We start from the raw sequence: 11,529 nt of genomic DNA, 5'->3' as shown, positions 1-11,529 counted from the left end.
GATACTGGGTGTCTTCTTTTTTCTTTACACGACTTTGAGCCTGCAAGTTTGGACAGAATGGACCTATTATCATATCCATGATTCTCCACAATTTGTGAGAGATTTTTTTATTTGCTATATTGAAAGTTAAAATAGTGCTAATTTGCTGAGAAATTGGTTTACTAGTCCTAGGAGAGTAGCCAACACGCATGCGCGTTTTGTTTCCTACGCTCCCTACCCTCTCGAGCCACCAGGGGCTAGTCGTTGGAGCGCAATGGCGGTGCACCGGGGACCTTCTTCGAAATGGCTCTTTTCCCGGGAGCAACTAGAAACAACGCCGTCCCGCCGCAGTGGAGTCGAATCTGATAGGGAACTTTCTTACCGACAGCAAGCCGCCAACCTAATTCAGGATATGGGCCAGAGACTCAACGTGTATCCTTTCTGAAAATGAGTCTTTCAGCCCGCTATGTGGCAGCTAGGCTAACTAGCTACCAAAATGTTTGTGCCGTTTGTTAGCTTGGTACCTAGTAGCTAGGTACCTAGCTTTCTTTGCAAGTAACTGAAACACAGCTAAATGTGTCCATTTAAAATACAAGTTGAATGTTTTACTTCGACTAACGTTATGTCTTGGTCGGATTACAAAATAGGATACTTAACGAAGCAACCGTAACCTTTGAGGTTGTTACGCTAGCTAGTTCTTCAGCTAACTTGATAGCTACCATGCTAACCTCGTTCTGTTATGTGATCAGCTAACGGTAGCTATTATTTTGGCCTGCTAGACGTTCGCCTTAGCAGCTCTTATCGTCTACTGGATGTACGAGTAACTATTAGTTAATCATTTTTATGAACATATATAATATGGTTTGTTATCTCACGAGGTTGTTAGTTGTGACATCTTGGTCAGCTGTGTCTCATTATTGGAGTAACGTTAGTGAACCTGAGCTAACTAGCTGAGATGGGAACAAAGCTAGGTGGATTGTCACCCAACTACCGGTAAATGACATCAGCCAGCTATGATGTTAGAATAGTTTATGCATTGAATTCAGTATTACTGTTGTTTCCGCATATCACTTGGAAAACCTTAACCCTTGTATTCAGCTCTCAACTCATCATCAACACTGCAATCGTTTACATGCATAGATTTTATATGATTCACTCTTTCACTAAGTTTCATAGGAATGTAAGTAATCACCATCTCAATTGTAACATTCATTTTTTTCATTTTCTGACTCGCCTCTTCCTATATCTCTTTGTGCTGTCTTGCCAACTCTTATAGTCATTGTGCTTTGGTGTGACAATGACTTGCAGCACAAACAGATTTGGGACAAGGCTAACTTCTATCTACAAGGGAGATCTGATGGATTTTCTTGTCATCTTGGCAGTATACCGGGTTATTTGGAAATAGCCAGTTAAGTGCTCTCTATAACATTTAAACTATTTAATATAAGCTTTTCTATACATTTTAATATTTGTAGCTACTTTTTAAGCAAATACCTGCAGTCAACTTGTACGTTTGAGTCATTTAGCAGATGCTCTTATCCAGAGCGACTTACAGTAAGTAGTAAGCACACATTTTCATACTGGTCCCCTGTGAGAATCGAACCCACAACCCTGGCGTTGTAAGCTCCATGTTCTACCAGCTGAGCCACATTGTACTACCTACACTAGTTCCCTACCATAGTTCCCCCAGAACAGTTGAGCTAGTCACATGTTTTGTAAATAGCAACACTGGGGAAAGTGGGAGCAGGTGAATCCAACTGTGTATTGACAGAGGTTGTGTTTTATATTGAAAGTCAAGTGTGTTTTGCCTCAGTAGAGTGATCGGGGATGTGCAACTATAGTTTTTCTTCACAGAAAATACAACACATTCGGCAGAAAATAAGCATAATTTTTATCTGATGACGACAGAATTGCAATGCTATTTGGCTGGCAGCCACACAAGTAGGCTAAATGAGCTTACAATTTTAAAAAGCTATGTATTTTTTTTGAGAAAACGATGCATGGCCATCATATTTCTGTTTTATCATAGAAAGAATGTAGCCAGTTAATCTGGCGTTTTACCAGAGAGAAGTAGGCTGGCTACATAGAGAAAAGTGTCATAGAAAAGTAACTACACATCAGTCAGAGCGCTGTCTGCTGATAATGTGTGAATTCTCATCAATCAAATCACATTTTATTGGTCACATATTTAGCAGATGTTATTGCGGGTGTAGTGAAATGCTTGTGTTCCTAGCTCCAACACTGCAGTAGTATCTAACAATTCACAACAATACACACATGTAAAATTATGGAATTAAGAAATATATAAATATTAGGACGAGCACTGTCGTAGTGGTATTTGAGGTGTCAAAGCCTTTGGATGAGTTAGCTGTACAGCTGCCACTGCAGCTTGATCGGAGAGCCTGTTGCCCGGACCTCTGGCAGTCTCTATAGGGGTACCACAGGGTTCAATTCTCGGGCCGACTCTTCTCTGTATACGTCAATGATGTCGCTCTTGCTGCTGGTGATTTTCTGATCCACCTCTAAGCAGATGACACCATTCTGTATACTTTTGGCCCTTGTTTGGACACTTTGTTAACTAACCTCCAGCCAAGCTTCATTGCCATACAACTCTCCTTCCGTGGCTTCCAACTGCTCTTAAATGCAAGGAAAACTAAATGCATGCTCTTCAACCGATCACTGCCTGCACCTGCCCGCCCATCCAGCATCACTGCTCTGGACAGTTCTGACTTAGAGTATGTGGACAACTACAAATACTTAGGTGTCTGGTTAGGCTGTAAACTCTTCTTCCAGACTCACATTAAGCATCGCCAATCCAAAATTAAATCTAGAAGCGGCTTCCTATTTCGCAACAAAGCATCCACTCATGCTGCCAAACACCCTCGTAAAACTGACCATCCTACCGATCCTCGACTTTGGCGATGTCATTTATAAAATAGCCTCCAAGACTGCATCCAATTTGTTGAGTAGAGTTTATCACAGTGCCATGTGCCAGCTTTGTCACCAAAGCCCCTTTACACTACCCACCACTGCGACCTGTACGCTCTCGTTGGCTGGCCCTGGCTTCATACTCGTCGCCAAACCCACTGGCTCCAGGTCATCTACAAGTCTCTGTTAGGTAAAGCCCCGCCTTATCTCAGCTCACTGATCACCATAGCAGCACCCGCCTGTAGCATGCTCTCCAGTAGGTATATTTCACTGGTCACCCCCAAAGCCAATTCCTCCTTTGGCCGCCTTTCCTTCCAGTTCTCTGCTGCCAATGACTGGAACGAACTGCAAAAATCACTGAAGCTGGAGACTCATATCTCCTTCACTAGCTTTAAGCACCAGCTGTCAGAGCAGCTCACAGATCACTGCACCTGTACATAGCCCATCTGTAAATAGCCCCATACAACTACCTCATCCCCATACTGTATTTATTTATCTTGCTCCTTTGCACCCCAGTATCTCTACTTGCACATTCATCTTCTGCACATCTACCATTCCAGTGTTTAATTGCTGTATTGTAATTACTTCACCACCATGGCCTATTCTTTGCCATACCTCCCTTATCTTACCTCATTTGCACTCACTGTATATTATTTATTTTGTTCTACTGTATTATTGACTATATGTTTAGTTTATTCCATGTTTAACTCTGTTGTTGTATGTGTCGAACTGCTATGCTTTATCTTGGCCGGGTCGCAGTTGTAAATGAGAACTTGTTCTCAACTAGCCTACCTGGTTAAATAAAGGTGAAATAAAAAAACAAATCCTTCTGTTTTCCTCTCCGTTCTGGGCCCGTCTGCTTCTCCCCTATCATCTCAGAGCAGGCAGGCCCGTTGGCCTAGCGACTCCATACTCCACACATGCATAGCGTGTACACATGCTGCTCCACAACCAGTATTGTTCAGTTGCACAATGTCTAACATTCCCTTGTAAATGTACAAACTCACCAAAAATGACTTTACATTAAAAAAAATTATTTAACTAGGCAAGTCCGTTAAGAACAAACTCTTATTTACAATGACAGCCTAGGAACAGTGGGTTAACTGCCTTGTTCAGGGGCAGAACGACAGATTTTTACCTTGTCAGCTCAGGGATTTGAACTTGCAACCTTCCGGTTACTAGTCCACCTCTCTAACCATAACCTTCCGGTTACTAGTCCACCTCTCTAACCATAACCTTTCGGTTACTAGTCCACCTCTCTAACCATAACCTTTCTGTTACTAGTCCACCGCTCTAACCACAACCTTTCGGTTACTAGTCCACCTCTCTAACCATAACCTTTCGGTTACTAGTCCACCTCTCTAACCACAACCTTTCTGTTACTAGTCCACCTCTCTAACCATAACCTTTCGGTTACTAGTCCACCTCTCTAACCACAACCTTTCTGTTACTAGTCCACCTCTAACCACAACCTTTCGGTTACTAGTCCACCGCTCTAACCACAACCTTTCTGTTACTAGTCCACCTCTCTAACCATAACCTTTCGGTTACTAGTCCACCTCTCTAACCACAACCTTTCGGTTACTAGTCCACCTCTCTTAACCACAACCTTTCGGTTACTAGTCCACCTCTCTAACCACCGGTCCACCTGCCGCTCCTCAGTAGCCCCTTCCTGTATATGTATAACTTTGAGCTGGACTGTCTGTTTTTGAAGAAAACAATATGTTTTGTGCTCGATAGCATATTTAGCTAGCAGCCTCTCTATTACTTGTGCTCAGTATGTTAGCATTCTGGTAAGACTTCCAATAGGCGTTTTCACCCAGTTTTATGGCGCACCCTTGTGCATTAAGCCTATAATACCGTAAATCCTGGGATGAGTGAAGGACGGTAGGACGATATGAAAACCTGGATACCGCCCAACCTTAATGTCTTTATTTCTACAGATCATCTCCCAAACAACCTTGTTCTTGGCTGCGAAGGTGGAGGAACAACCCAGGAAGCTTGAACATGTCATCAAAGTGGCCCACGCCTGCGTTAACCCCCAGGATGCCCCACTAGACACCAAGAGTAATGTAAGTGAGGCCTCTGTACCTGGGTGTTGTGATGTGGATCTCTTGTCATGGTGATACTGAGAGAGAGACACATTACAAATATGAAATCTGTTGAACTTTAGGCCTACCATCAGCAAGCTCAGGAGCTGGTGATACTAGAAACGATAGTACTGCAGACGCTAGGTAAGGATCTGTCTATAGATGGATGATACATGGAAACTTCATGGGCTGCATCCCAAAGGGCACCCTATGCTTTACACACAGTAAAATGCTTTTATTGTACAAGGGCACTACCCCAGTGGGGTCTGGTCTAAAGTAGTGCACTATCCCAGTGGGCCCTGGTCTAAAGAAGTGCACTATCCCAGTGGGCCCTGGTCTAAAGAAGTGCACTATCCCAGTGGGCCCTGGTCTAAAGTATTGCACTACCGCAGTGGGCTCTGGTCTAAAGTAGTGCACTACCCCAGTGGGCCCTGGTCTAAAGTAGTGCACTACCATAGTGGGCCCTGGTCTAAAGTAGTGCACTACCCTAGTGGGCCCTGGTCTAAAGTAGTGCACTTTCCCAGTGGGCCTTGGCCTAAAGTAGTGCGCTACCCTAGTGGGCCCTGGTCTACAGTAGTGCACTTTCCCAGTGGGCCCTGGTCTAAAGTAGTGCACTATAAAGGGAATGGGGTGCCATTTGGGACGTAGTCGTGGTACTTGTTGGTTAATTTGCATCTGGATGGCCAGTGGGCTCTGGAATGTCTAATCATGTTCCATTCCATTGTTTTCAGGTTTTGAAATAACGATTGAACATCCTCACACTGATGTTGTGAGATGTTCCCAGCTAGTGCGAGGTACAGCCTTCTTCCTGTGTCTTTCCATCTTATCACCTTCTCTCATCTTTGACACACACACCCCGACACAGACACGTGTACTTTTATTAAACCTCTCCTGTGTGTAGTAACCAGTTCAAAAATGTTTTCATTTGATTTAATTCCAGTGCTTGTCTGAGATTCCGAGCTAACCTTTGACCCCTCTCTTCCTTCTATTACAGCAAGCAAGGATTTGGCACAGACTTCCTATTTCATGGCTACCAACAGGTTGTTATCCTGACCCCGCCCCCCCACTATGTTGCACTGTGATGGCACACTATAGCTTCCTGTACTGGCAGGTCCCCCTTCCTGTGTCCAACGCCCTCTTTGCGCCAGGCAGGTTTCTGGTAAACCCCTAGGGGCGGTACCGGACAGCCAGCCAGGCTGCAGCAGTGCGGTGTATTGTACAAGGGCTCAGTGTTGGCACATAGGGGTTGAATGCACAATGTGAACGTGTTGGTTGTGCTGTAGACTGTCCTCACTGACCGTTTGGTTGCTCCAGAGTGCATATGTCTCCTCCTTCCTAAAACACAATTGGTAGCCTGAATATAGCTTGCCACTAAAGATCAGTGAAAAGATGTAAACTATAGCATCTGTCCCGGTAAGTATTAATAACCTTTAGTTTTTTCTTGATTTATGTTTGATAAATAGATAGATATATATATATACACACACAAGGGTAACAAGCTAATTCTTAGTGATAATTGACACACCTAATACTCCAGTAGTAAAATGATCATCCATAATTCTCTCTAATATATGAATGACTTGTATGCTATAGGTATCCTCTTCTTTACCATAGTAGAATATAAACATTACAGTTCATTATTTTCCTAAATGTAATTTTAGTAACTGTACTTGCCCTGACTTAGATGAATAATTTTGCTATCCTATCAACAGCAGTATACAATGTCTGGACAGAGGGCAAAAAAATGTTAGTTTTTTTACACGGTCAAAAGGCTACTTCCATAATGAATGTATTGCCCAGATTTTTGCAATGCAAGACGATTGAACCATTTTGAAAAGGGACATTTTAAAAAGAAAGTTGGCAAAGGTATGAGTGAGATGGCATAACTTGACAGGCTGGACTGGAACACAGCAGGTGGATGGTGGACATCAATTATCTCTAGGAAACGAGCTTGATCCCAATAAAATGCTCAGTACTCTCAAAGAACAAGTTTACCGTCTAGGTTGTCCTCAATGTATCAGTTTTCTACGGTAAGATTCTGTATGAAATGGTAAGAGAAACAGCCACGATCATCCATCATAGAAAACCACCTGTGGTACGTGCCTCTGCCACTCACTCTCTCAACAGTCTGGAATATGAAGGCAGTATTATAATATGGACTGTATGCATGCAGATCAGCTGCACTCTGAGCTTTATTAGACCAGAGACATGGCTCTAGTCTGGAGACACCATAGAGATGTTCAAACCTCTCCCCGGGGACCCCCAGCCCTTCCACAACTAGCACACCTGATTCAACTTGTCAACTAATCGTCAAGTCCTTGATTAGGTGATTCAACTTGTCAACAAGTCCTTGATTAGGTGAATCCGTGCTCTAGTTCAGGGCTGCAATAGAATTGTGAAACGTCTGGGATTTCCCGGGGAAAGGTTTGAAAACCAGTTCCATATGGGACTTCAGCCATGTCCCAGGGATAGTGCTAATGTCCTGTATTCCAACCCTAGAACTGTAGCTAACGGGTGTCTCCTCTGTGGTCTTCCCTCCGACAGCCTCCACCTCACCACGTTCTGCCTGCAGCACAAGCCCACAGTCATCGCCTGCGTCTGCATCCACCTGGCCTGTAAATGGTCCAACTGGGAGATCCCGGTCTCCACTGATGGGAAACACTGGTGGGAGTATCTGGACCGCACCGTCACGCTCACACTGCTGGACGGTCAGAAACATTTGTGTTTTGATTTTAATTTTAAGGACAGTGGAATTCCACCCTCGTAGGGGGAAATTGGGAACACTTGATTGAAGGTGTTGAACCCAAGACCTTCGGGATTCTATAGTGGAATTCCACCCTCTGTTTAGTATTTCTTGTTTATTCCGACTGAGTTGTCTTTGTCTGACGTAGAGCTGAACCATCACTTCCTTCAGGGTTCTAATAGTTGTCTTTGTGTCTGACGTAGAGCTGAACCATCACTTCCTTCAGGGTTCTAATAGTTGTCTTTGTGTCCGATGTAGAGCTGAACCATCACTTCCTTCAGGGTTCTAATAGTTGTCATTGTGTCTGATGTAGAGCTGAACCATCACTTCCTTCAGGGTTCTAATAGTTGTCTTTGTGTCCGATGTAGAGCTGAACCATCACTTCCTTCAGGGTTCTAATAGTTGTCTTTGTGTCCGATGTAGAGCTGAACCATCACTTCCTTCAGGGTTCTAATAGTTGTCTTTGTGTCCGATGTAGAGCTGACCAATGAATTCCTGCAGATTCTGGAGAAGACGCCCAGCAGGCTGAAAAGGATACGTAACTGGAGGGTAGGTTCTGCTCTCACAACTGGTGTAAGTGTTTCAGCATTTAGCCCTAGTAGCTACTACTTCACTGTTTCATCAGATTGGTTTTCTGAATGATATTGACTGACATTTGGGTGTGGAATTGTTTGGTGTTGCCCTTTTGTTAACTGAATTTCACCACATCGCTATTCCAGGCCACACAAGCTGCCAAGAAGCCCAAGATGGACAGTCAAACGGGCGACACCTCCTTCCAAGGGACCTCCTCATTGGACGGCATCACCGGTGTGGCCGGCAGCAACTCATTCTTCTCTTCGTCTCTGTCAGACTCTGGGGAGATGGCTTCACTAGACGACATGTCTATCCCGTTCCCTCCCTACCAGGCCCTGGCTGGGGACCACGCTGAGCTGCTGGGGCTGGACCAGGGCCTTGCGTTTCTTCCTCAAGCCATCCCTTCAAAGTACCCATCAGGCAAACACGAACACAAAACGGCCAGTGCAGGCAAGCACCCACAGGCCCTACCCAATAACCCCTCGCCCTTCACCCGGCCCCCACAGAAACTCTCCCTGGATAAGTACAGAGAGAAACAGGCGGCAGACCTGCAGACCATGCAGAACGGTGTCCGAGAGGAGCAGAGCGGTGTGGACATGTACCAGTCCCCCGCCCTCCCTCACCACCAGTCCCATAAAAGACGCTCCCAGCCTGGGCAGGGTGTCTCCCAGCACGGGGACAGCAGGAGGGACAAGGCCAGCTCTAAAAAGACACGAGGTCTCCCACCACAGGCTTCGGCGGTTGAGAACGGCGTTGCGGCCAGCAACGAGGAGCTAAAGATGAGAATCAAAGTATCAGCTGAGAGGGACCAGGGCGGCCATGTTGGTGTCCCACAGGGCAAAGAGAAGTACAAAGACCACTCTGGCCCCAGCAGACACCCCAAGCACGGCCACTCGCACCCCTATTCCCTCAGCGGGAACGGCCGAGGGGCCATCGACCCCGCCCTGGCACTCAGAGTCCTCGGGGGCCATGGTAGCGACCTAGGGGGCTCCAGTTCCTCCTCCAGGAAACGGGCCAACCCTGACGTCAGTAGTCATAACAACCACCACCACTCTGCTAAGAGCAGCAGGAGTTCCAAAGGGGCCGGAGGCTCCTCCCACTACTCTTCGGACGGTGGTGGTGGCCCGAGGACTGTGGAGAGACACCACGGTGGCCCGGAGGGGTCAAATGGAGTGCTGGGGTCTAACGGCCAACACACCGACTACAAAGACACTTTTGACATGCTGGACTCTCTGCTAAGTGCCCAGGGAATGAACCTGTAAATTCAGACAGTCGTTTAGCCTGGGTGCAGGCTGTTTGGCTCTCTTGCCAACTCCGTCCAAATATGTTTGGCTTGACATTTGAGTTGGCAAGACTGGACAAACTAATCTGGATAGTAGGCTTGGCAGGAGTTGTTGGATAGAGATAAAATAATTCTGGAAAAAAAGTTTTTTATGATTTAAAACAAGTAAAACATGATTTTATAACTTTGAAGTTATGTGAAAGTAACTTCGTCACCCAGTCAGTCAGTCAGTCCTGTCCACACACGGTAATAATTACTGATGCTTTAAGGATCTTCAGAAATGTCCACATGATATATACACAGTGCTGTAATGCTACTTGTCTGCTTGCTAAAAAAACCCCGGGAGCCACATTCACTGGTTCTGTGATTGACAAAATTCCAGATTTTTAATTCTGTTCTTTTAAGGGAGAGATAAAGAGAAGTCTGCGTTTTTATTAGTTATTTGTTATTAATGATGTGCATGTTTCAATCACATAAGGGAAGATAGCAGCCTGGTGGCGGTTCAGTGTCCACGTAAATGCGTGTACGTTTTTGTATGTTAAGAAACAACCTTATTCCTTGAAATACTCAGGTCTTGAAACATTTTTTGATATAAAGAACGAAATAAATCTTCCTCTCTTGGCGTAATACCTGTATCTGTAGAGATGTATAACTTCTGTCATGTTGTTGGTTGAAGGCTGCAGAAGTACAGCATCTATCTGACTGTAGAGGCTGTTTCAGTGTGCTTGTCTTCTAATGGGAGGACACGCAATCCAACTCATCACACATGGCTAGTCAGAGGACATACCAAGGCCCTTTCCCAGATCACCACCTCATAGACCCTATGTGTGTATCCAAAATGGCACCCTATTCCCTATGTAGGACACTACTTTTTGACCAGGGCCCGCAAAGTTCCCAGCTGGGAAAAACACTGGGTCCTGATCGAAAGTAGTGTACTACATAGGGTATAGTGTGCCGTTTTGAGAGAGACATCCTTATGCGCTTGTGGGATCTCAAGTACTTAGGGTCTAGGGGTTGATTGGGGACTGGACATTATGCTGTCTACTGTCAAACTAAGTGGATGCCAAAGGCTGTGCCTGTAAAACGTACGGCAGATTATTCTAGAGCTATAAAAGAAGTTTACGTTATATCTGCTGTGAAGTGCATTTAAAAAGATATCTCGGCATATTTACAAAAAGCCTTGTGATTGTAACAAGTCGTCAACAAGTTGCTATTCTTCAATTTTGATTAATGTCTAATTAACCAACCGCCATCCTATGAAAAGATCTCTAGAGGTGATTGTATATAGGACTGCAGTTCTGAGTTATAACTAGCTAGTCGGTTGACTTGTTACACCCTCAGACCACACATTCTATTCTGCCATAACAGTGTATTAGGAGGTCCTAAAGCGGACACTATTGAACAAATCCTTAATATGTGTACTGGGAACCCAAATAAATGTGTAAAACTGTCGTTTTTACACACAAACACATCATGGTCTTGTGTATTTTATAATGGTTAATTGTGCTACCACATACATCCACTGGGTGGTGCTGTTCAATCATTGATTAGTTGTCATCACTTGGTCTGGCAAAAAGATCAAATCAAATTTATTTGTCACATACACATGGTTAGCAGATGTTAATGCGAGTGTAGCGAAATGCTTGTGCTTCTAGTTCCGACAATGCAGTAATAACGAACAAGTGATCTAAGTAACAATTCCAAAAAAAACTGTCTTATACACAATGTAAGGGGATAAAGAATATGTACATAAAGATATATGAATGAGTGATGGTACAGAGCAGCATAGGCAAGATACAGTAGATGATATCGAGTACAGTATATACATATGAGATGAGTATGTAAACCAAGTGGCATAGTTAAAGTGGCTAGTGATACATGTATTACATAAGGATGCAGTCGATGATATAGAGTACAGTATCTACGTATGCATA

At 44.5% G+C, this 11,529-nt stretch overlaps 1 protein-coding gene across 6 annotated transcripts; it reads left to right on the top strand.

The window, feature by feature from the left end:
* The first annotated feature begins 29 nt into the window (after positions 1–29).
* Positions 30–11,066, top strand: LOC109888121 (cyclin-T2). Of its 6 annotated transcripts, none has more exons than XM_031813258.1 (9): positions 32–411; positions 1,078–1,159; positions 4,851–4,979; positions 5,081–5,141; positions 5,729–5,791; positions 5,992–6,037; positions 7,542–7,705; positions 8,219–8,289; positions 8,460–11,066. In XM_031813258.1, the coding sequence occupies exons 1-9, from the start codon at positions 254–256 to the stop codon at positions 9,573–9,575; spliced, it is 1,890 nt and encodes a 629-aa protein (XP_031669118.1). In that variant the 5' UTR covers positions 32–253; the 3' UTR covers positions 9,576–11,066. The 6 variants fall into 6 exon arrangements, 5 of the variants coding, with proteins under 5 accessions (XP_031669118.1, XP_031669120.1, XP_031669117.1 ...); XM_031813257.1 differs by having other exon boundaries at positions 33–411; positions 8,219–8,313; XR_004206755.1 differs by having other exon boundaries at positions 30–411; positions 5,992–7,705; positions 8,219–8,313.
* Positions 11,067–11,529: the final 463 nt, after the last annotated feature.

This window comes from Oncorhynchus kisutch, unplaced genomic scaffold (assembly GCF_002021735.2).
Source record: "Oncorhynchus kisutch isolate 150728-3 unplaced genomic scaffold, Okis_V2 Okis05a-Okis16b_hom, whole genome shotgun sequence".
Classification (NCBI taxonomy): Eukaryota; Metazoa; Chordata; class Actinopteri; order Salmoniformes; family Salmonidae; genus Oncorhynchus; species Oncorhynchus kisutch.
Note: the sequence above shows the minus strand (reverse complement) of the source record. Positions and strands in the feature narration are given on the sequence as shown.

Bases quoted from the DNA above. Each gene is read 5' to 3' on its own strand.
- LOC109888121 (XM_031813257.1), top strand. From the start codon at position 254: ATGGCGGTGCACCGGGGACCTTCTTCGAAATGGCTCTTTTCCCGGGAG. The intron at 6,038-7,541 runs GTTGTTATCCTG...TCCCTCCGACAG, and splicing joins TATTTCATGGCTACCAACAG to CCTCCACCTCACCACGTTCT. The intron at 8,314-8,459 runs GTAAGTGTTTCA...TCGCTATTCCAG, and splicing joins GTTCTGCTCTCACAACTGGT to GCCACACAAGCTGCCAAGAA.